Below are 25,429 nucleotides of genomic sequence, written 5' to 3' on the forward strand. Positions count from 1 at the left end.
GTTAGTCACAGAGATTGTTTTTGGCAATAATTCAAAATCCAATTCAAAAGATCTGCATTGACTGATTTTTATTTTATTTTTTATGCCCGAACAATCTAAATAAGCACATTTTAATGACTGAATAAACAAACTGCCCTTAAAGGAGGACATCATTTCATACTGTCTTACATTTGTCGCTGAAATCCTTCAATCCCCAAAGTGTCATTATTTTCCTCCAAATTGCACCTTGGGAAGGGGTGTGACTTCGGCTCTCTGTGTGGCGGACCCTGCCACCTCTCCAGCTTCAAAGTGGACTGGGGACTTAAATGCTTCTGAGCACAGCTTGTGTATTCATGTATGGGAGAATGTTTATATATATAGAGAGAGAGAGAGATTGAATTGTTGTGAATATCAAAACTGTGTGTGTGTGTGTGTGTGTCATCCAAACACTCACACACAACTGTCTTTAACTGATAGGCCCTGGAGAGGAAACAGAGCAGGATGAAGATGTTATACGAGTGTGTGTGTGAGGAAGAAAGAGTGAGTGAGAAAGAGAGAGAGAGAGAGAGAGAGAGAGAGGAAGGAAAAGAGTGTCTGAAGTCATTCACTACAGAAGCTGTGTTATCTGTTCCGATTCGTGCGGGGGAAGAAACTGATCACACTTCTCATCTTCGTGTTTTTACTTCCTGGATCTCAGCGGCACGTCGAGCTCAACTCCGTCTCAGCAGACCTGTGAGGAAGTGTCACACTTATCGCTCTGCCGCGAGTGAAACCGATCATTTATGTGATATACTTTTTGTAGGTTTCATCTCCAAGGAGCCACCAGACAGCTTTTAAATACAGGTGAAGTGAGTCACATCGGAGAAGAGGTGAGTCTGCTTGTTTCTTCTAACCATTCTGCATAAAATCAACAAAACTTAAATACAACTTAAAGATGGACTTTACGCAACGCGGTCTCGACATGTTCACGTTTTTAAGGGCTACTTGGTGTGACGTGTGCGGTGTCCGGACCGCACGGACCGCAGACAGGCGCGTGTGATGCCTCTGCTAGAATGTGGTGGAAAGTGATGTCTGGTACAGGATGTCCTGCACCTGAGAAAACGAAACAAAACCAGGCCGTGTTGAAACCCTGGAGAAGAAAAAAAGAAGTAAAACATTAAGGACATAAAGCATCACCAAGTGACCAGAGGGGTTAAAGGAGTACTGTGCAGTTTTGGAGTATACATTTAAACTGAGAATATTAATATTTACAGTATCAGGGAGGTAATATTAGGAACTCAGACACATTATTTGTTCCATAAGCTGCTCTCAGAGGTAAATAAGGTGTAAAGTTAACTTAAAACTAACTAATTTGTTGTATCTATGAATGAAACAAACGAGATATAACGTGTTAAAGGGGCACTATGTAGTTTAGGAGAAGATTCAAACTCAGAATTTTACTATTTACAATATTAATGAGGTAATGATACATTTTAACTAACTAAATGAACAAGCTGCTCTTAGAGGAAAATAAGGTCCCTAGAACACTGTTTGAAGCTAGAAAGGTGGCAGGGTCCGCCATATATAAACAAAGTAAAACAGTGTGAGATTGTGTTGTCCTTTTAGGTCAGTTTGTTTTTTCTGTTTATTCAGTCATGAAAACAAGAGAGTTTGTTTTGTGGTTTGTTCCGGGCTACAAAACATGAAGATGTAAAAATACCTTTTGTCTCATCTTTTAGGTCTTTTTATCTCGTGGTTTTGACTTTGATTCTCATAAAAAGACTACTTAGCTCATATTTTGATTTTTTTTTTTTTTTCATGTCACCAAACATCTCAATCATGTATCAGAAGAGAAAAGTGCTTTTCTCAGCTGAATTCATGTCCTAAAGCAACTATGGGTGTCGTGACATACCGATATTAAAAATAACTGGGATATTTATACGTGAAATATTGATATCGTGCAAATAACCCTGCGCCTCTGCTTCGTCATGGTAGGTGGTGGTAATGCAGCTTAAAGGTGCACTATGTAGTTTTGGGAACTACATTTTAATCAGAAGAGAATATTCAGTTACAGAAAAAATTTATATTTCTGAGTTTTTGTTATGACCTCATTAATATTTTGAATATACAAATTCTGCGCTTGAATTTCTTCTCCAAAACCACACAGTGACCCTTTAATGCTGGTTGCCATCCGCTGTTAAACTAGATAAAGATGAAGATGCAGGAACTAGTTGTCACAGGGGATGACAGAGAAAAGCACCCTAACGAAATGAATTAGCCAGTGTGGGAGTACTTTAGATTTGGTGACTAATGGCATAAATAATATTAGAATTTTTTTTTTTTGGCCATGATAATCTGATATAGCAACAGCCCTAAGATTAATGAATGTCAGACAAAGCCTGACCTTAAGAGAGACCTTAGTCTCCCTTGTTGAATGAATTAATCCCTGGAGTTTCTCTTATGTGTTTCATAATTCTATCTCGGGCAGCGTGTTATTGAAGGATGTGTTACTAGCATGGGAGAATCTCTGTCGTAGTTTATGGAGAGTTATTATTTCCTCTACTGTCCTCTGGGAGTTTTTGTTTTTGACTCACCGCTGTTGCATAAAAAGTTTGAACACACTGTAATACAACACCAAACTTATCTGACATCAACACAAATAAATACCATGGGCTCGGTGGAAAGAGACCAACAAAAACTTTATTTGTGAGTCTAACAGAATGAACACAAAACCTAGTGATAACTATCAACGTTGAAATAACAAGTCTTTGGTATTAATATAAAGGTCTCATCTGACCCAAAGGGAAAAGCCTGACTCGGAGAGCAAAGACCTCTGTGTTCCAGCACAGCTGTTATCTCCAAAAACTAGACATAACCTCGAGAAACCTTCCCTCTGAGGGAATTCAGCAGCACAAAAACAGCAGATTCCTCTTTGTTAAGCCTTTTATGGGTTAGGGTTGTAGGAAGTCTCACTACAGTACGATTCACTAACCGACCAGGGGCCATATTTATCCAACCTCTACGAATTACGATGGAAAATACCTAAAAAAAAAACATGTAATACACCAACAGGCTACTCACCTTTAATTCATAAACCTACATTAAAGGAAAAGTTCACCCGAAAATGAAAACGTAGTCTTTATCTCCTCACCCCCATGCTGGTGGAAAGCTGGGATTGAAACCCTGGTCTCAAACTCAAGAGTCTGAATGAGACATGTACTTTACCAGGAAAGCCATTTATCAGCTTTACTACTTCATGTTGGATGACCAAAAGTTTGTGCCTCATTCAGACTCCAGAGGTTGAGTGGCTTTTGTGGCTTTTGCCTCATGAATTATCATTTGGCCGTTGTAAAGACTTTGATTCTGAACCACAAGAAGAAGTTCTTTAGACGTCTGTGGCTGAAGTTTAAGAAAGAAGTCTAAAATGACATTGTAAAAGCTTTCATTTTGAGCCCCGTGAGGACATCACTTGGACAGTGAACATCAAAAACATCAACAACACTTTCATTCTGGCTCTCCTGTGAACGTATTTTCAACGTCGGCAAAAAACACGTCTTTTGATACATTTTTTGCTGAGTGGGGCGGTACTAGGACAACATAACCAACCCTAAACCTGCCAGCACATTCTGATTCAAATGTTAATCCTAACTGGTGAGCAGATACACCTGCCCCCTGCGTCCCGCTAACAGGAAGGGAAAACAGATTTTCAGGGCCTTTAAATGTGCGAGTAGAAGTATTTTATCATTCATATTAATTCAAAATTGAACTTTCAGCTGTTTTAGAAGAATCGTGGTTCGTTCGCGAAGCATCTTGCGCGTTTCCTGCGTACGGTCCTCACGGTCACGAACACTCGGAGCTCTGCTACGTGAGCACTTGACACTGATGAAGTCTGCACAAACAGCTCTCCCACTGCTCCTCTGCAGGGTCAAGAGGGGCTGTTTATGGAAGACATCAGCAGCCCAAAGTCCCACAAAACTGAACACTCACATGAACGTTATGGTAGACTGAAATATGTTTATATACATTTTCACATTAAAGGTGCACTATGTTGTTTTGGGGAAGACATTTCTGCCTAAACAAACTGTCTTGTTTTCATGACTGGATAAACTGAACAAACAAACTGACTTTAAAAGACAACACAATCTGATGCAGTTTTACTTTGTTTATATGTGGCGGACCCTGCCACCTTTCTAGCTTCAAACAGTGTTCCGGGGACCTTATTTTTCTCTGAGTACAGCTTGTTTATTCAGTTATGGAAACGATTAAATAATTTATAATAATGATAATAAGCTGTATTATTGTAAATATAAAGTTTCTAGGTTTAAGACCTACATAGTGCCCCTTTAAAGCTACTGAGAGCTCGTGTGACTTCATTGAATGCTAAAAAAGTATTTAGTATTTCACCCAGAAGAGTTTTAAACCCTCAAGTGTGAAAATTGAAAAGTAAGTGTACCCCACAGACCCATTCATTCATAGTGAGAGTGCTGGTAATCTTTTACTCCTTAAAAGGAAAAATGTATTTGTATTGCACTATTATATGTATTTGTACTTGTTGTTGTTTTTCTGAGGCAAGATGCGCCGGCAAATTTCACAGCATAGATGTGACATTTCATAATATCACCCTGATATTCTAGCGAACACATGAAGTCGTAGTTTGACAGCGCTGCTCCTCTGACTCACTCAAAAAACATATCTGATGTACGTGTGTGTCTGGTGTAATCCACTTCCTTCATTGTAAATGCATTTCCTCTTTTTCACTTCTGCACAGCTTCATATGCAGCAGCAGCAGCAGCTTGTTCCAGTGATGTGCGTTGTTGGCATCATCTCAGCCCCTCGAGGAGTTCATGGGAAAAAGGCGCTGAGGGGAAGGACCTGAGGGGAGAGGACAGCAGAGAAGCTTTCCACCAGGAGAGAATGGAGACTGCTGTGTCCTGTGTGTGGAGACCATCTGAAGTTCAATAAGTTTAAGCTGAGCAGGTGTGAGGGAGTTGCCACAGCTGTCTGGACGTTTCCCGAAGTGTCGGAGGTGAGGAGGCTGAGGTCAGCGGCTGTCAGGCTGCAGCGATGGTCGTTGAGGTGAGGTTTCCTCCTTCCTCATCAGTGACCTCTCCGTTTGTCTCACCATGCCGGACTACCCCACTTCCTTTGTCCTTTACATCGTCCTGGAGCTGCTGATTGCTGTGTTCTCCGTGCTGGGCAATGTGCTGGTCTGCTGGGCCGTGTGCCTCAACAGCAACCTGCAGAGCATCACCAACTTCTTCGTGGTGTCGCTGGCGGTGGCCGACATCGCCGTGGGCGTCCTGGCCATTCCCTTCTCCATCGTCATCAGCACCGGCTTCTGCTCCAACTTCTATGGCTGCCTGTTCATCGCCTGCTTCGTGCTGGTCCTCACCCAGAGCTCCATCTTCAGCCTGCTGGCCATCGCTATAGACCGCTACATCGCAATCAAGTTACCGCTCAGGTCAGTGGGGAGTTATCGGTCGTTACAAAGGAGGATACTTCATGTGCAGTCAGAAACAAAGAGTGTTCGGTTCCACTTTAGAAGAAGAAAGATTCATTAAGGTTTATAAATCCTTCAGTTTATTGGCTGCATTCACTTGGATTAAAACCTATTTATCAGTGGCAAAATGTGACAAAGTACATTTATTCAAGTACTGTTTGGAGGTACTTGTACTTTACCTTAGTATCTACTCTTTCTGGTACTTTATACTCCACTCCCCTCCATTTTGGAGGCAAATATTACTTTTAAATTAATACTTTTTACCTTACCTGCACTTACTTGGTAACTTTAGTTACCAGTTGCTTTGCAGATGACATGTTGCATCAGAGACACATTTTTAAATCAATTTATTTGATCAACAACTAGATAAACATAACATTGATTCTGGATATCAGGTCCAATAGTCTGTTATCCCTTAGTATACATATATATTTTTTCCTTCAGTCCATTTATCGCCAGGACATGACTTTTTTTTACTTAAGTGGATTCAATATCAGATCCTTTATGAAATTTACTCAACTATTATCGGTTTGGGTGACTTTCAATTTACAGTAATATTATTTCACAAAATCTTTACCTTTACTCAAATATGACTTTTTATGAATGCTACTTTATTATTATGTAGTGCACTTGGTTCCACTCATGGGAAAAAAAAAAAATATTTGGTAAAACATTTCTAATGAAAATGTTTTAGATCAGAGTTAGAAAATGGATCACCAAAAAGAAATTATTCACACTTGCCCCTCAGGGCTTCCGTAGGATGAGTAGGTAACAACTGAATTTTCATTCTGAACTTGAGCTTTAATATCTGATGATGTATTAACTGTTTCTAAGACTTTTCGTTGCATTTTATGTGATATAAAGGTTGCCAAAGGTACAAAAGTAAGAAAAATGGGAAATATTTGATTTAGGACGAAAGAAAAGACCCTCAAGTGCATCCTTTGATATTCTTAAATGGAAAGAGTGAATCATTCTTTCTCTTTCTTTTCTCATCTGCCTCTCAGTCCCAGGCGATGGTCTCACAATAATACTTAATATTTCATTGCTATCTATCAGTGAAGTGTCTGACATTTGAACCGGAAAGTCTTGGCTGAGTAACTCTGCGTCCAGAAATGGCGTCTCCCACGAGGCAGCGTCCCCGCGGAGCAATCAAATGATTTTGCTCTAATTGCTTATACAGACTGTGTAGCCCCCTGTGTAAACCTCCCTTAATATTCAACAGCGGAAAACACAGACCGTTTATCTTAACGTCAGCTTTGACTTAGGATCCTGATTTGTTTGGGATAGTGTGTCTGCAGCTCATGCTCTGACCTCATCATACTCAAACACTGACTCCAGAACCACATGGAGCTCAGCCTTCCTGTTTTCAGTACTTCAGCCTCCTCCTCCTCCTGCTGACGATACGTGAGGGTCTCTCCGTGTTGTTCTTTGCATTACTGATGCAGGGGCTTGTTTTTACAGCATTAACCTTTGCACTTTAACATCTCAAGAATGCGACAGAAACAAGCCAAATATCTCAGCTGCTCTCCCACACTGCGCTACAGGCGGACTCAAAATAGACTTGTCCTTTGAGGAGTCCTGAAAGACTTAGTTTGTTTATCCTTTCTCCTTTAGTTCCGGGATGAGAAGTGCTTCCACGGAGCCGTCCTCATATTCTGTATACCCAATTAGACATTTTTATTATTATTATTATTATTAGATGTTTTAATATGGCTTGAGAAACAAACCTTTCATAGTGTGTTTGTCTTCACCTCCAGGTACAACAGCTTGGTGACAGGTCAGCGAGCACAAGGCATCATCGCCATCTGCTGGGTTTTGTCCATCATCATCGGTCTGACACCCATGATGGGCTGGCACAAGCAGCCCAACTACACCAACAGCACCAGCGAGCCACCCTGCCCGCCAGGCCTGATGAGGTGCCTGTTCGAGCAAGTGGTGGTCATGGAGTATATGGTCTACTTCAACTTTTTCGCTTGCGTGCTGATCCCCCTGCTGCTGATGCTGGCCATCTACCTGTGCATCTTCATGGCCGCGCGCCACCAGCTCAAGCTGATGGAGGTGAAAGCGCTTCATGGGGAGAAGTCGCGCTCCACTCTGCAAAAAGAGGTCCAGGCTGCCAAGTCTCTGGCCATCATTGTGGGGCTGTTTGCAGTCTGCTGGCTGCCTCTGCACATCATCAACTGCTTCACCCTCTTCTGTCCTGACTGTCAGCGTCCTTCACATTGGATCATGTATGTGGCCATCATTCTTTCCCACGCCAACTCTGTCATCAACCCCTTCATCTACGCCTACCGGATCCGGGAGTTTCGACAAACCTTCCGGAGGATTATCCGGCGCCACATCTTGAGCCGGCGGGAGCCGTTAGAGAGTAGCAGCATGCGCACCTCCACCCACAACAGCATCACTGACTCCATCAGACTGAAGGCTAACGACCTCAGCTTTGATGTTTTCACTGAGCACAGCAGCAGCAGCTGTGAAAGCTCCTACCACTGCCCAACTCATATCTCTCCTGTAGGCAGCGGTGTGGTGGCATTATCCCACCCTCCTCTGTCAGTCGTCATATCCCACTGTCCTGTGCCCTGTCCACTGCAAGCCCTCAGACAGACTCACATCCATATAGGTCATCATCTGCAGTGCGCGGAGCAGCAGCATGACTGCACCGGACCAGAAGTCACGGAGGACAAACAGAACCACAGCTCCGCCCAGGTCACATTGCTGTTCAACAAGCAGAGCAGGAAGAATTGCCTTAGTGAGGTGGCCATGATGACCTGACCTATGAACAGGAGGGAATATTCGCTATGCAGGGAAAAAATCAATGTCACCTCAGCTGCAACTCTCAAAGGAATCGAGACGAGTCCTGATCCACAATGGAAATTAAATGGGAGCACTCTTGTTAGTGACTTCCAAATTTAAACCAGACTGAAAGACTGAAACCACCGCTAGTGGGACAAATAGGTTGTGCTGCTTCTTAAAGGCAAAGTTCACCCAAAAATGACATTCAGTCATTATCTAATCAGGTCCATGCTGATGGAAAGTCAGGTGAAGTTTTGTAGTCCACAAAACATTTCTGGAGCTTCCCAGCAAAACAGCGGTGCAGCATTCTCCTAAACAACTGAAGTGCAGGGAGACTTGTTTTAAAATGTGAAAAGAAGCAATCAAAAAAGTCCCTGGAAGCCCCGAGATCACAAATTAATTTGAGAAGACCTTATTTACAACCTGGAGGTGCAGTCGAGCTTGTGCACCCACTTGAGATGGGGTGCACACTTATGCCTTTAGCGGCTACAGTGAATATTTCGACTAAGAAAAGGATGTAAATGACATCTTATCAAAACAGTTCGGAATTTTCCAGAGACTTGGATTATGCTGGATGAGCTGTACAAACTTTTTTTTTTTTTTTAAGTTTTAAAACGATCTACTTCAGTTGTTTAGGAGAATGATGCTATTTGTTGTGAGGCCCCTGAGAGGTTGATAGACTTTTTCATCGGCATAAAGGGCTGGTTTATAATGACCACCTTTTTACTTTTTTGGTAAACTATTCCTTTAATACATGACCAAGAGTGGTTCAAATCGACTGAGCGACTGCGAGTCCTCGTTATTAAAGTGCCGGCGCTCGTTGCATCAGTTTCAACAAAAAAGAGCACAAGATGCTTTTACTTGCTCTTTCCAAACAGAGTTCAATACAAATTCACTCTTACCAGTGAAATATGGGGTGGGACAGAGTGGAAAAAGCATTGATTCTTGCCTTTACAGGATATTTCTCCTCATTTGACTGTCTTCAAACAATACAACAAACTGTGAGAGTAAATTCCATCCCGCCACTCCTGGTGCGAGCGGGCCTTTGGCTGAAAACTTATAATTAAATTATTGAAAAATTTTTCAGGGATATGGACGCAAACGCACTCTAATGGATTTCAACTTTTGCCACTATGAAGGATCCAGTGCAGAGGATTATGTGTTACGCAGTAGTGCACCATCATTTGCACTATCTTTAGATTTGCCACATCCTGAGGACCTGCGAGGTGCACAGACCGTGATGCCAACCTGCTTAGCAAACTTCACGCTCATGTGCTTAAAGTTAAATATTTTTTACACAGAGATTTATGTGCCTCTTGATTTCATCATCGCCAAAAAAACGTTTGTGTCTGTGATGTTTGACGCAGCAGAGGGCTGAAAGTTGGTGATGCAATGCTGAAATGTATCCTTGTATTTTTATTTACTGTGTGAGACAATGTGACTTGACTGTATGCTTATTTAAGTGATATCAATGCAAACTTCTGAGGTAGTTTGTTCTGACGAGGACTGTGAATGATAACATTTCAGATTCATGGAGGAAGTCTGTGAAGTCCAGTGCAGCTATCGCCTTCTGTGATCTCACATGCAGGCTTGCACAAAGATCTGTCTTTAAATAAATCTTTTAACTGTGCTTTTAAGTGTACTTACAGTATTTGTGTTCCGCAACGGCCACAAAATGTTCCCAGCCGTTATTCAATAGCTGTAGGAATAGCTTCAGGCTTCCCACTGGCTTTTTCAGCTGACAGTTGTTTTTCATATCAGATCTAGGAGTCTATAGAACTGAGTCACAGATCTGGTTTGCTCCTTCTGGGAAATAGTTCATTAGGCAGTCAAACTATCTTTGGAGTTCTTTATTTTCCCAGCTCTTATCGTAATTCCCCTGTGGGTTCAGGTTACAGGGCGCAGGGCCCACTTTTCTTTGAAAGCTACCCAAGGGGCCTTCACTGCTTTTTTTAAAGATTCACGCAGAGATCTCCCGAGTCCTCGCACTGTGCTGCTGTCCTGTGTGGTAACATCTTGTCTCCTCAGCTGGGTCGGATCGAGGTTAGGATGCAACATTCTAGGCCATTACAGCTCTGCTGGAGCACTGGTGAGAAGTTAATTTTCATTAAAGAGCCATAAATGTGTCTTCTTGTGAGAAATCGTTTTGCTGAAAGCTGTTCTAATCAGTATTCTATATTAAAGAAATAGTTTGACATTTTGGGAAGTTTGCTCATTTGTTAACTTCTTGAGTGTTGGTTGAGAGAGATTACCACTTATGTACCTTTATAGTATCAGCCACAACATTACACCACCTACTTAATACTGTGCAGGTTCCTCGTGTGCAGCCAAAACAGTTCTGACCTGTCAAGGACTGGTCATAAGACAAGGCTTTGACAGTTTCTTAACATCAGTTTGTGTTTCTCCGGTGTAATAAATTAACATATATGATATGACAACATTATAAAGTGAGATGTGTCATAATTGTATTTCACAAAGGTATTCTACAGCAGTCAAGGACCCCTGAACTGACACAAATCGGATTAGAATTTGTCCGAGGGTCCTTCATCTGCTTTAAGATGTTTTATCACAGAAAAGACATCTGTAAATGAAGTTGAAAAGATAGTCTAAAATTACATTGTAAAAACGCAGATTATGAACCCTGCAGGGACATCACTGTAATAGTGAAAGTTGAACAGACAAAATGAAATCTATCATTCTGGCTCTCCATTGCACGTCTTTTCAATGTAGTCAAAGACATAGAATTGACATGTTTCGGATATGTTTTTGTTCAGTGGGAAATGCACACTGCGTTCCTCATGGACTGAAATATGGTGAAAATAAATGAACTTCCCTTTATGCTGGGACACCCTGAAAGCCCCTCAAGGACCCCCCCCCCCAGACCCCACTTTGAGAAACACACGTGCACAGTGCATTTTTTTGTGTGTAAACTGTAACTACTTAACTTCAGCCAGATAATCCCGAGTCAGCAGGTAATAAAAAAACATCAGCAGAGGGGAAAGAACTGACTGACCAGCAGGCCCACAGTGGCTCTCTGAGGCCTCCTGCTGGCCAAAGCCCTGTTTACAATGAGAAAAATCACACATCAAGACAAACATTTAACTGTCCTATTTGTAATAAAAGTTGAGTCTAATTCCCAACTCATCAGACACACTGGGGTGGCAACCGTCCTGACCAACATTCCCAAAGCATCAGCATTTCACAAGTTGTGAATGAGGATCAAAAATCAACCTTTAAATCAATTTATGAAAGTTGGTTTGTCATTTTTTTTTGTTGCAGAGCTGCTGAGGAAATGGTAAAAACTACAACAAAAAGAAAGAAGAGATTAGGAAGGAAACAGAGCAACACACTAGGAGCAAAAACCCTGCAAATCCCTGCAGATCCCCCCCCCCCAAAAAAAAGAAGAAAAAGTACACCCCCAAATCAAATACATTTTGTTCAAGTCATGACTGACATTCAAGTCTTCTTTCTTTTCTGTAGAAAACTTGAAACAAAACCTGATTAATTCACACATGGGGAACCTAATAGAATTGTGTTCTTACAATGTGTTCCATTTAGCTCCTAAATTAATTCCAACATTTTACTTGCCATTTGCCATAAAATATTTATTTATATTCTCTTTTTATAGACGTAAATAGATTAGAGGAAACACGGTGTAAGTATGTGCTCTATGATAATCTGTGGATTAGTTGGGTGACAATCTCCTATTTTTGAAGAAATATATTGGATTGTTTTTGTGACACACTTTTTCCTGGGTTAATTTTGATTGGATGTCACCACTATGGGGCGGGCCCTCACAGCTGGATCCTATCGTCTTTGATTATTAGCTCCTCACCTCTCCAGCGTCGTGTTATCACGCAGACGAAAGTGAAGTGCCGAAACGCGTTCGTTTTTTCCCCCCAAATAAAACATTTAGACTTGTTTTCTCTGAGAGTGCTGGAGATCTTTGGAGTAGTGCGGTCTGCCGTTTTAGTTCCACAATTCGGCATTAAGTACAAAACATTTAGATGTTTTCTTTCCTTGTAAAAAGTCCATTTACTTTGCGCATCGCGGTGAAAGCCTGTTACTTGTTTGGAGAAAGTCACCGGACTCCCTTTTAAAAAAAACGTTGAATTTGGAAAATTTAGCGTTTGGAGACACTGTGTAAACTCGGTGAAACGTCTACGGCAATTTATTGTGCCTTCTTGTAAATTCGGCATTAAGTACAATCCGTGAAGATGTTTATTTCCTTGTTAAAATTCAGTTTCTTCGCGGCATCGCTTTAAAAGCCTGATACTTATTTAGAAAGTCGTCGGACTCCCTTTTAAAAAAACGCTCCATTTTTAAACTTGAGCATGTGGAGAAACTTTATAATCTCTGAGACGCTGTCCGAGAACACACTTTAAACTATTTGGGCCTTCTTGTTCATTCGATCTGTAATCTATCAGGCTACATTTTGCTTACCCCACACCACACACTGAGGCGGAGGCACACATGATGTTAATGACTGACAGAACCTCAATAAACAGCCGCTCGGTCGTCTTCCCGAAGACATTAACCCGCGTCTGACAGCGTGTAAACAGCAGACTATATAACGACTGTAACACACAAGACGAGCACACATTTTGTTGCCCGCAGACTCAGAGCTGCGCCGCCGCCGTGAAACCCAACACCGAAGACGAGCGCAGAAATGTCCGCATGTGAGTTTGAATCGCTGGAGAAGTCCCTGGAGACTCACCTGCCGGAGGCCGAGCTCCGAGAGGTGAAGCGCATCTTATTCGGGAAGGAAACGAGGTGAGTTATCGCGAGAGGTTAGATAATATGAATGTTTTTACTTGTACTGTCTCTATATAAGTTGCTCCTGGTGAATAATTGCTGTGCTGAGTGGACTTTGGTCAGTGTAGTAAGAGAGTCGCAGTGAACCTCTAACCTGTCCAAAGTGAGGATTACCCAATATCAAACTTTAAACATGCGGGTTCTGTGTCCATGAAGGCAACACAATTAATAGTTATGTAAGCGTTATTGCTTAGTGTCTGTTCAGACCACAAGAAGTATCTTCAGTAACACACAGGAGAAAATAATGCACTGAAGAAGAAGGAAGACACGAATAGGAATCATTTTTATTGTCGACTAATCCAGAGATATTATTTATTCATTGGTTGCAGAAAAATGTTAATTATTTTCATAACAGAGTGAACAAGCTGTTTTCAGAGGAAAATGAGGTCCCCAGAACACTATTTGAAGCTAGGAAGGTGGAAGGGTCCGCCACACATAAACAAAGTATAAAACTGTGTTTTGCTTTTAAGGTCGGTTTGTTTATTCAGTCTTAAATGAAGAGTTTGTTTATTTATTTTGTTAAGGCATAAAAATAAAAAAAATCAGGCAATGAAGATCCAACACTTTCTTCCCCAGAACTACATAGCGCACCTCTAAATGATTTATCAGTTATTAAACTAATTTTTGTAGATGGACTAATCAGTAAATTATACTAATCGTTTCATCTCCAACACAAACTCATGTCAGCAGGGTCATGTGGTTCATTTGAACATACTGTCCAGTTGTCAGTTGACTGTAATATTCAAGAGCAGGAACTCTACCTGAGAGTGACTGACATAAACATTTTATTATTGTGCTCAGTCATTAAGAAGAATCAATGTTAAATGTTCTTCTTGCTGTTGTGTGGTTCGGGTGTTATCTGTTACAGGAAGTTGGACCTCCCGTCATGTGCTGTGGACGCTGCCTCTGAGCGAGACTTTGAGCTGAAGGGTTACGGGTTTGAAGCTGCGCAGGAACAGCTGAGGCCTCCCAGAAGAATCCGCGTGGGACTCATTCAGCACCGCATTGTTCTGCCCACTGATGCCCCCATCCTGGACCAGGTACGGACTGAGTGTATGAAATAAGGACGGTGCTTTCCTGAAAGTGCCATTCTTTCTAATGGTTTCAAAAAGAAGTCTGATTGTCAACTTATGAGAAAATTACCCTCCTTCTCACCTGATTTATTTCCTTAATAGACATTTCTCTAATGAGTTCTCTAATGGTCTAAGTCACTAGTTTCAAGTCTTCTTCAACACAGCATGATGCATACTTATACATTTTTGTCTAAATTACAGTTAAATAGACCATAAAGGAAGGTGTACTTTTTGGTGTGGCTACCTTGCTATTAACAAGTCACTACCACAGCGTGTCCTCAGGTTCTCGGTCAGACCTAATCAGGATAGAGTTGTTGTATTCGTATCATTTGCAGCTCCACCCTCTGATACAAATATGATCAGTTCTGGCCCCCACAATGGCTGTAATGCAGAGGTGGTTCTAGACCAGTTTTAATAGGGGGGCCAGGTTGGGGCCGGCTTTTTTGTTAGGGGGCACATACAACCCGGAAAAAAAGATAAATCCCTCATTCAGACAAAACAGTGTTTACAGTTTCAGCATTTTTTATTGAGTATGAAACTGCTGAGACACTTTATTTCTGCCTTTCCCTTCAAAACAAAATCATTGCAAGAAATCTGTCATTGTATTATTGATGCAGACTCCCTGTCGGGGGGGGCCACAGGGGGGTCCAGACTCAGAGTTACGGGGGCACTGGCCCCTGTTGGCCCCCCCCCAGAACCGCCCCTGCTGTAATGCCAAACTCAAGGCTTCAAAACGGTCGTCCACAAATACACAAGGTATAAATGTGAACTTACACTTACACCACATGTCATCAGACCTGTCGTGGTGCGCAGACAGACAGGATGCTGTACATTTAATATTAACGGCTCAGGTAACTGGTATAAATCCTCTGGTTCTCCCCTCCACAGATTAACGCCATGCATAACCGGGTTGGTGAAATGGTCGAGGTGGCAGCCATGTGCGGTGTCAACATCATCTGTTTTCAGGAGACCTGGAGTGAGTGCTGTCATGAGTCAGAACTGCACAGTAAGAAATGAGCCAGTCCGATTGACTAACCCGTCATATGCCGTCCACAGCCATGCCCTTTGCTTTCTGCACCCGCGAGAAACATCCATGGACGGAGTTTGCAGAGTCTGCTGAGGAAGGAAACACCACGCGCTTCTGCCAAGAGGTGAGATTCGGCTACAGAGCTCTGCCACAGCGCAATGACATGCTTTACTACTGAACACCAGCCCGGTAACACTGCAACTCTGTCACTAGCTGGCCAAAAAGTACAACATGGTAGTTGTTTCTCCAATTCTGGAGCGAGAAGAGCTGCACGACACTCTGTGGAACACAGCAGTGGTGATCTCCAACTCTGGGAACGTGCTGGGAAAGAGCAGGAAGAACCATATCCCCAGGGTGGGAGACTTTAATGAGGCAAGTGTGTGATTTACTGTTACACTATGTGATCCAGTGCACCTGTCTAAAAAATTAACGTCACCATGTTTATTCACACTCAGTCTACATATTATATGGAGGGCGACACCGGACACACGGTGTTCCAGACACAGTTTGGGAAGATAGCTGTGAATATCTGTTACGGGCGCCATCACCCTCTCAACTGGTTCATGTACAGTATGAACGGAGCTGAGATTATCTTCAACCCTTCGGCTACTGTAGGTGCTCTCAGGTAGGAGACGAAATTCAGTAAATAAAGAGGGGTGTAACCTAAGCCTTAATTTTTGTCTGCTTTGCCCGCCAGTAAAAAAAAAAACAAAAAAAACTACTAAACCTATTGCTGCTGTAAACTGTACTAAAGTTTGTTGTTATATGCATATACAACAGTAATATTTGTCTTTCTTTCTACAGTGAGCCCATGTGGCCTATAGAGGCCAGGAATGCAGCAATAGCTAACCACTGTTTCACTTGTGCAATCAACCGCGTCGGGACGGTAAGTTAGTCTCTTTAACTGCTTTGTCACCAAACTGCAGGGCTGTAGACAGAATGTAAGAGTCCTGCATGTGTTGCATTTTGATAAAAAAGTATTTTTGTTCTGTTTTTTTTAAGTCTGGTTTCATCAAAAGAGATCTTAATTGACTGATTAATGCCTAAACTAAATAAACAAAGTCACCTTATTTTTCTTGACTGAATAAACAAACTGACAACACAGTTTCATACTGTTTTACTTTGTTTATATATGGCGGACCCTGCCATCTTTCTAGCTTCAAACAGTGTTCTGGACCTTATTTTCCTCTGAGAAGAGCTTGTTTATTCAGCTGTGATAAAGATGAATAGTTCTGACTTCGCATTATTAATATTGTGATAATTAAAATTCGGAGATTCAATTTTCAACTATACAGAGTGCCCCTTTAAAACAATGTAAATTGATAATTATATCACTTATTTTTATCCAGTGGCCATTTCATCATCACTGATTATCAAACCAGACTTTCTTTCCAAACCTGATTCTTCTTAAAATGTAAAGTTACACAGAGCAATAGGCTGTAACACCTTCCACATCCCGACACTGAAGGCAGGTCAGTCGATGGTAGCTACAGGTCTTCGCAGGTGTGTCCACTCACCTGCTGAATAATCCCTGTTGGAGCTTGTGACTTTATGTACATTCTTGTGCTTCCCAGGAACATTTCAAAAGTGAGTTCACATCCGGTGATGGGAAAAAAGGTAAGGGATTTATTTTCCTAAAATTGTGCAAGTTTAATATGTCCTTTTTAAAGATGCAGTATGTAAGAATCTGCCACTTTCGTAAATTCATAATTAGAATAAAAACTGGGCAGCCCACCACCACAGCAACCACTAACTGTAGCTGCTTTTAATCAAGTTAGCTCAGTTAACTGTGACTTGAGTATGACCAGACTGTGGGCTCGGAGCAATGCAGGTATATAAATGCTGATCATTAATTTGAATGTTTTTAATATAAAATTCTTCCATCTTTTAATTTCTGCCACTTGTATGGTTGGCTGTGTGTAGGTGAATCTAAACTTGCACTGTTAACCTTTCCTGGTCTTTCGTAGCCGTCACTGGCAGGGTGAATTATTTCAGTACCACTTACTGACAGCTGTCCTTACTTCTGCAGCTCACCATGACTTTGGACACTTCTATGGATCAAGTTATGTGGCTGCTCCTGACGGCAGCCGCACCCCTGGACTCTCTAGGACGTCTGATGGACTTCTGGTGGTAGAAATGGATCTAAACCTGAACAGACAAATCAGCGACAAATGGAGTTTTAAGGTAAACATTAATCAGACCTGCATACATTTAAGCATCCTCGATGTACGTTCCATTTTGAGCTGCTTTAAGAAAGATGGTTTCTTTGGTCCGGCAGTGACTGGATCGTTGGGAAAAGTTTTTGGAAGTGTTGTACTGTGGACATTATTATGATGGAAGCACAATGTGTTCTAATGGACTTCTTTTCATCTTTCTGTCCACTCTCTGTGCAGATGACTGGGCGGTATGCTGAGTATGCAGAGAAACTTACAAAGGCTGTCACACATGACTTCAAACCCAACATAGTGAAGGAGTAGATGGTATTCCACTATAGTCCATGAATGAAACACACCAAGTTCAGTCATTTTCATTTAATTTGACATTCTGTCTTTGTATTTGTCAGTTTATCACAGAAAACTAAATTCAAAGTTAAAGCTTTGTTGTTGTTGTTTTTATTATTAATATATATATATATATTGGATAATTATTTAATTAGTGATTTGACTCAAGCCCAGATGTTTCGGTTCTGTGAAGGTTACAATGGGCACTGAAGCCACAGATGACAATTATGGGATAGTACTAAATGCTAAAACCAAATTGTAACAGTAGCACAAGTGGAGAGGAGTCCGGAAGTCAATGACCTGACTTTGTCATGTTCCACAGAACTATCTGTCTTATCTCAAGTTCTGCTTATATTGGCTAACAGTAGCCACTGTAAGCTAAAGGTCAAAATAGACCAAATAAGCCAATAGCAGCAGAGTGTAAATCATTCATGTTTACACATTTAACCAGTTTTATTGAATAATTAATTTGCTGTTGGAGCAATCTGTTTCCATTTCAGTTAGTTTAGAGTCGGTTAGATTATTCTGCAGAGTAATGTGACCATGCTATTGGGTGCCACAGCTGGTGCTCATAGTGGTGAAGTTGTCTTAAAACCTAGAATTCAATTAGTGTTTTTGCACATCGTGTCCCCTCATCTCAAAGTCAATGAGTTTTTTTTTATTGGTTTCCACAGGTTTAAGATATTTAAACATGTTGTTCTACGACATGAAATACATCACTACATTTCCTGCAGTTTAATTATAAAGCGCTTACGTGTCTTATAAACAGCGGTTGCTAACAGGTGGCTAAATGAGACAACAGAGGTTGTCATGAACATTAAACATCATCACACCAAAGACAGACTCATCTACTCGGTAGTCCTTGCAGGCCAACTTTAGTTACAAACCATACCAACTCTAACTTTACAACTTGTAAATTTCACATTATAGAAAATGTAAGACAGTTAGTGGTGGTGACTTTAAAGTAATGTGATGTAATCACAAGGACATGTAATCTGTTTATAGCCTAACTTTAGCTTTTTACTCTTAGAGATTTAATTTACGCTTCGAAAATCACAAAAGTGGTGTTGATCTGTGAAGATTATCTTGCTAAACAAAACGTGTAAGTATCATAAACTTGTTTCTGTCATTTTCATCAATAATCCAAAAATCCCAGACTTTTTTCGGAGGGAACCAAGGAGATGTTTTCAAAAAAATGTGTAAAAGTAAAATGTTATTGCTAAAAAAGCTCTGTATGTTAGACTCCATTTCTAAACAAGCGTTAGCAGCCACTGCTTTCCGAGCAAAGTGGACAGAGGCACTAGTCCACAATCTTGTATAGGCAATGGAGAAAGGAAGGCTAATTTTTCATGTTACAACCTACTCGCATATGGCCATATAAAAAATGGGATTAATACATGTAAATTGCCACAAATTCTTAAATTGAGCCTCTTTAAACTCAAACTTGCTGAAGTGCAAGTTCATTGGCATTTGTCTGGATAATTACTTTGTTTGAGACGAGCTTCGTTGCACCTGTTTTATTATTCTTTTTATTTCAGAGAAGAAAATGCCCCATAAGGTTCTTTAGCCTCACAGATTTTAGGGGCTGATGTTTGAGATAATTCAAGATTAATACCCTGCAGCTCCATGGGTCCAAGTTAGCTAAATGAGAATTACCAGGATCACACTAGCTGAATAACATCATGGTAGCCTACGTATGGAAAACCAGCTCTGATGTTATTCCCCAATCTCTGGCTGGATGTTAGCATTTCCAGTAATTGGAAGGTTGCTAGTTTGGTATAGCAAATTGTCAAAATGAACCCCGAATTGCTCACGATAAGCATGTTGGCAGTGGGACAATGGGTGTATAGAGGAGTCAATAGACTAAAAAAGAGATTTAGAAATGTATGTGTAAGGAACAATAAATGTTCATGTATCAGGAAAAAATGTCAAGGATGTCATATTTCCAAACCCTTTAATTACAACATCATAAATGCAGCTCTGTCTCATAAAAAATAAAGTTTGTGGTTGTAACAACCTGGAGAATACCACTTTTCATAGATTCAGAAAAGCTATTTCATGGTTACATTTTTAATTTAAATAACACAATTATGTCAGGTTTGAAAAGCATAGTGCAAAAAACGTTTACATAATACCAAAATTAAAAAAATACAACTGAGGGACAATGAGGAAATTACCCGGTCTTCATGGCTTTCAAACAGCCAAATTACAGAGTCCAAATTACACCTTTGTTCTGCAACATGATCAAAACAACCGAACAACGCAGCCATGACTCCAAAACACAAGATGAGCTGTTTTTATTCCAGTGAAGTGAGGAAAACTGAATTCATGTTTCAGTGTGTTCTTCTGCAAGTAGACTGACTTTCATAGACACGCTTTGGAGTATTGCATTGAACTAAGTTTGTCAATTGATGTGCATGTCACACATTTGGGCATTAATTACCTGAGACTCTCAAACACAACTACTTCCTGTATTCCCTGTTGATAAAATCATCAGAATAAAAAGCGGCAGACAGTTAGCAGGATTTCTTCAAAAGGCAGGTGGAGGTGAGGCTTCAGTTACATCACTACTGAACAGCACAGCTAAATTGGATATACTAAATGTTGCCCTCATCAGCCCTGAATTATGTGCACATTATTTCCTGGTAATTCCTATTCTATGTCACAATTCCCACATTTCATCCATTTTTTGAAATACTCAGCTCACAGTTTGACATTTGAATAGCTTCAAACATATGAGCAACCAGAGTCATTAAAACTGAACAAAGACAATAAAATTCATTTGAACTAGCTGCTCATTAAAAACAAAAGAGTTCAACTTATATTATTGAGCCTCTCAGCTGTTAATCCATCAGGGGGTCGTATAGTAGTGACTGTATAGAAGGGAATGAGAGCGGTGAATCTGCCTCTCATGAGCAATTAGCACCAAAGATGATGGCCCAGGACATCTGAGACGATAGACAACAGGTGGAGACACGAGTCCAACACTGTTGACCTGCAGCATTAAGTCACTACAATGATGAGCTGAGAAAGAGTGAAATTTAAATCCAATCGCCACAGTCCATCAACTCTCCTTAAAGACGAACAGGATGTCCTCATCTGTCCCATAGCTCCGCCGAGCCTCCTCGAAGTTACTGATACTGGTGCAGCACACCCCTGAATGAGACACGCACACACACACACCTGTCAGAAGATTACAGTACCTCGATGATGAATCCTGTTGACTTTGGTAATTCTTGACTTGTTTTCTAACACCAAGAGGTTCACATTTGGTATCTTGAGAGATGTCTCAGGAACTACTTGACAGATTAGAAATTTGCTACAGCAATAACTTTGTTGATTCCTTAAAGGGGCACTTTGTTGTTTTAGAGAAGAAATTCAAACTCAGAATGTTAATATTTACAATATTACTGAGATAAAAATACAAACTCAGAAAAATGTATGTTTTCCATAACTGAATAAACAAGCGGTTCTCAGAGGAAAATAAGGTCCTAGAACAATGGTCGAAGCTAGAACGTTGGCAGGGTCCGCCACATCTAAACAAAACAGTATGAAATTGTGTTGTCCTTTAAGGTCATTTTGTTTATTAATTGATGAAAACAAAGACAGTTTATTTTGTTTGTTTGGGCTTTAAAAAAAAAAAAATAGTCAACAAGGATCTTTCTCTTTCTCCCCCAAAACTACATAGTGCTCCTTTAACTTTTCATAAGGTCCAAATTTCAATGGATTGTGACCAACTTCTCTAAAAACTAGTGACCTCCTTATCATCCAACATTTTGTGCTCAGTAGTAATTTGCTAATGGTAGCATGCAAACACACTTAACAGAGTGAACATTACACCTGCTAAAAATAAGCACGTTAACATGATGACGCTGGCATTCAGCTCAGATCATGCTGTACCCACAGAGCTACTGGCATGATTTTGTCTTGTGTAAATTTTCATTTTGCATGATTAATCACACATTCTTCTTTTAATCCTTATTTCAATAATTGGCTATTACCCAAACTGTTGTTCCGAATGCATACATTAAAGGGGCATTATGTAGGTTTAAAGACATTCAAACTCAGAATTTTAATTTTAACAATTTCAATGATGTCAGAAATATGTATTTTTTTCCATAACATAACAAGCTGTTGGTCCCTGGAACACTGTTTTAGTTTGTTTAGGCATAAAACAAATCAGTCAGTGAAGATCTTTCTCTACTGATTAATATTTCTTCCCCAGAATTACATAGTGTACCTGTAAGTAACAGCTTTTGTCAAGGCGCCAAATAAGCACAGCTGTCGGCCACAAACTGGTAAAATCAGAATTTTTTTATACTATTTTTTTATTCAAAACCAGTTATGCCTCACCCTGCCTGTGCTTTGGACATATGAGTTTACTCACGGTCAGAATAAGCAGGGTTGTTGTAGAAAACACAGCCAGTGGTCCTGTTGAAGCCGCACACGACCACAAAATGACCCTGGTACTCTGGCTTCCTGCAGAAGCACTTCTGACCCACAGGCAGGAAGCAGCAGTATTTGACAGGCGATGAGCAGAGCTCACACGTCAAAACGACAGCGTTGACCAGCACGATGGCGACGTGGCCCTGCTCCAGATGAGACTGGATTTCCTGAACCGTCACAGAACTACAGAAACATTATCACAAACACATATCAGGTGTTAGGTTTACTTTATCTGAGGCAAAAGCAGGTGGGGGTTGTCCATATTATTAATAAGTAACAGAAAGCTCACCATTTCTTCACCATCACACCTTTGCTGTCTGCTTTAAGGAACAGCTCATTCACTCTGTCTTCTTCTGTGTCAAAGTGTTTTTTATAAAAGGACTGCAAACCATAGCAAAGACAACAAAGTCACACACAGAACTAGGCACATTCAGATCTGTTTGGGAGAACACTGACAGCATAGACTCTTCAAAGTACCTGATTTCTAAAGCCCTTATCGACACCCAGAGTCTGGGTACAAAAGCAGTGTTTAATTCCTAGATGGCACATGAGGTAGGCCAGGTCAATAGTCCACACACTCTCTGTGAGCTTCAGCTCCCAGCATGCTCTCTGAAACTCCTCATCACTTACAGGATGGAGGTACCTGCAAGAATACACAGTGACAGACTGTAAATGAAGACTGTAAATGATTTATATACATAGCTGTATGTATAAGAGACACAGTTGGGCTTATACATAACGCAAAAGGATTCACATATATGACTTCAGAAGTTGGAAACTTCTCTGTGCACTCACTTCAGGACCATCCTGGAGCAGGCTAACCCACAGTCCCAGTGGTACAGCTGCCGAATGACGGGTACATTCAGCAAGACGGCATCCTCTGAGAAAACCCGAGGAGTTAACATTAGTTGATCTTTAGTACCCGTGTACTGGCGCTGCTATCAGAACACAATGCTAGCTAGCTCAATAACATAAAGTTGTTGATGTCAGGTCGTGTTACTCACCTGTCATTCTGCTGTTTTCTTTCGAGGACAACCAGCCGACTAGCTAACTCAAGACAAGCTGGTCAGTTTCATTTACAGCACCAGTGCCGGGGTTGGGTTTCCTCATCGATGCTAACTGGGAGAAGCCAGCTGCCCAGCAGCAAGTTTAGCTCTCAGGCTAACAGTTACATTAACTAGGCTGCCAACACAGCGAAGCTCGCTCTTCGACGCACACCGCTGCTAGACATACAGTTATTCGGTTAACTAAAAAAATATAAGGAAAAAAGTTAGAAAACTATATTTTATTAAGTTTTAATGTCGGTGCCTCTGTCCTGAAGGCTCGCCTGCTTCCACTTCTCAGTTTCTTGCTAGCATACAAGATTCTTCTCCTACTTCTTCTTCTGCGGAGCTTCTTGTTTTTGGTTATGTTGCATCATAAAGTGGTGCTGCCCCCGTGCGGTGCGGGACACCCACCTTTAATCTGACTGGAAGGAAACAGTTCTTACAGTCATTCGTTACATGTACACATTCAACCAGTTTTATTGAATAATTAATATGATGTTGAAGCAATCTGTTTCCATTTCAACTAGTCAGAGTAGGTCATGTGACCATGCTCCTGGGTGCCACAGCTGGTGCAGTGTACAGTCCTAAAACCTGGAAATCAGTAAGTATTTTTGCACATCTGGTTCCCTCGTCTCAAAGTCTATGATATTTTTTTTGCAGATACTTTTCAGCTAAACGCCTGAAATAAGGTCTGTGGTTAACGTAGGCTGAAAATATGTACACGTTTTTGTTCTGCATCATGAAATACATCATAAAAGGTCCCACAGTTTATTACGTGTCTAAATGAGATTACAGAGGTTGTCAGGGACATTAAAGGTCATCATCTGCTCATCTACTCACTAGTCTGTCTTTACAGGCCAACTTTGGTATCAGTTAAACTATTCTACCTCTTAACTTTACAACTTGCGTACTGATCAGTTTATAGAAAATGTGTGGTAACTGTGTAGTAAGACGCTTAGTGGTGGTGCTGTTTAAGTCATGTAAGCGCAATGTTGTCTGTTTATATCCTAACATCTGTGTTTTACTTCTAGCAATGTATTTTACGCTTTGGAAAACACAAAAGTGGAATCCATTTGTGGAGATCATCTTACTGATCTTGTGTTTGCCACAGAGATTATTTTTGGCTAATTCCAGAATCCAATGAAAAAATCCCATAGGCTTTTTGTGTCAGGAACCAGGGCAATGCTAACATGACGCCCACTGCTGCTACAGTTATTTGTTTAACAAAAAAAAAAAAATGGAGGACAAAAGTTAGAAAACGACATTTTATCAAGTTTTTATGACGTTTAGGGTTAGGTGCCTCTGTCCTGAAAGCCCGTCCGCTTCACTTCTCTGTTGCTTGCTAGCCAAAGATTTTTCATTCTACCTTGATAGAGTGTTGAAGGTGGAGCCCAGTTCATTCCTAAGAAAGCTGCTCAGTGGCACATGAAGCCAATCAGGCTCGACCTGATGGCTGTATAGTGCTGAAGTCATGCCTCATCCAGTTTGCTCTATTGGACTGGAAACTTTGTGTGGTGGTGAATGAAGAGGGACAAATCATTTTTTGATCCCACTTGAACTGTGATTCACACCTATGATGTTTGTGAATTTAAGTTGCAGTTTGTCATCAAACTAATTTAATATCAGACTGTGAAAATAAGTAATTATAAAGACTACGCAGCCAACAGTTGCATTAGTGACGTCGACTCACTGAACAGTCACTAAAACATCGTAGACCTGCTCCTGTATATTAGCATATGTCTTTTATATCTTTTAAGTGCCTTTTCTGGGCCAAGTTGGCAGCCATGTTGGTGTTGGTTACGTGTGTTGAGCGAGACAATCCAGTTCACTGAGCGGTTTAACACAAAACTAAATGGAATTTTACTCTATTTGCGACAAACTGTGACTTTCTTGACTTGGAAAATGTTATTTTAAATGACAAACATATGTGTAATTCATGACACATTCATTGTCCCTCTTAATTCACTACTATACAAAGTATCTGAAAATTTTCACCATGGGGTCCACCAGAGGCGTGACTTCTACGGAGCCCCTTAAGGGACATGGGGAAAAAAAAAATGATGGGTGAAAAAAAAAAAAAAAGATGTCATTTTTGCGGGATCTCGCAAAGGTTTTGCGAGATCTCGCAAAGGTTTTGCGAGATCTCGCAAAAAGTTTTGCGGGATCTCGCAAAGGTTTTGCGAGATCTCGCAAAGGTTTTGCAGGATCTCGCAAAGATTTTTTGCAAGATCTCGCAAAACCTTTGCGAGATCTTGCAAAGACAATTCTCA

At 40.9% G+C, this 25,429-nt stretch overlaps 3 protein-coding genes across 3 annotated transcripts; 2 read left to right on the top strand and 1 right to left on the bottom strand.

Annotated features, from left to right (window-relative positions):
* The first annotated feature begins 354 nt into the window (after window positions 1-354).
* adora2aa (adenosine A2a receptor a) lies at window positions 355-10,451 on the top strand. The gene is made up of 3 exons (XM_030417418.1): window positions 355-848; window positions 4,727-5,419; window positions 7,216-10,451. The coding sequence occupies exons 2-3, from the start codon at window positions 5,082-5,084 to the stop codon at window positions 8,228-8,230; spliced, it is 1,353 nt and encodes a 450-aa protein (XP_030273278.1). The 5' UTR covers window positions 355-848; window positions 4,727-5,081; the 3' UTR covers window positions 8,231-10,451.
* Window positions 10,452-12,093: 1,642 nt separating this feature from the next.
* On the top strand, window positions 12,094-17,764 carry upb1 (ureidopropionase, beta). The gene is made up of 10 exons (XM_030416580.1): window positions 12,094-13,024; window positions 13,935-14,106; window positions 15,028-15,115; window positions 15,196-15,290; window positions 15,380-15,538; window positions 15,622-15,791; window positions 15,971-16,052; window positions 16,741-16,783; window positions 17,196-17,350; window positions 17,560-17,764. The coding sequence occupies exons 1-10, from the start codon at window positions 12,921-12,923 to the stop codon at window positions 17,641-17,643; spliced, it is 1,152 nt and encodes a 383-aa protein (XP_030272440.1). The 5' UTR covers window positions 12,094-12,920; the 3' UTR covers window positions 17,644-17,764.
* Window positions 17,765-19,604: 1,840 nt separating this feature from the next.
* Window positions 19,605-23,509, bottom strand: gucd1 (guanylyl cyclase domain containing 1). The gene is made up of 6 exons (XM_030416582.1): window positions 23,118-23,509; window positions 22,909-22,993; window positions 22,591-22,756; window positions 22,403-22,494; window positions 22,055-22,296; window positions 19,605-20,823 (listed from the first exon to the last, which is right to left on the bottom strand). Exons 1-6 carry the CDS (start codon window positions 23,122-23,124, stop codon window positions 20,732-20,734), a joined length of 684 nt encoding a protein of 227 aa, XP_030272442.1. The 5' UTR covers window positions 23,125-23,509; the 3' UTR covers window positions 19,605-20,731.
* Window positions 23,510-25,429: the final 1,920 nt, after the last annotated feature.

The sequence above is a fragment of the Sparus aurata genome, chromosome 5 (assembly GCF_900880675.1).
Source record: "Sparus aurata chromosome 5, fSpaAur1.1, whole genome shotgun sequence".
In the NCBI taxonomy this organism is placed as follows: Eukaryota; Metazoa; Chordata; class Actinopteri; order Spariformes; family Sparidae; genus Sparus; species Sparus aurata.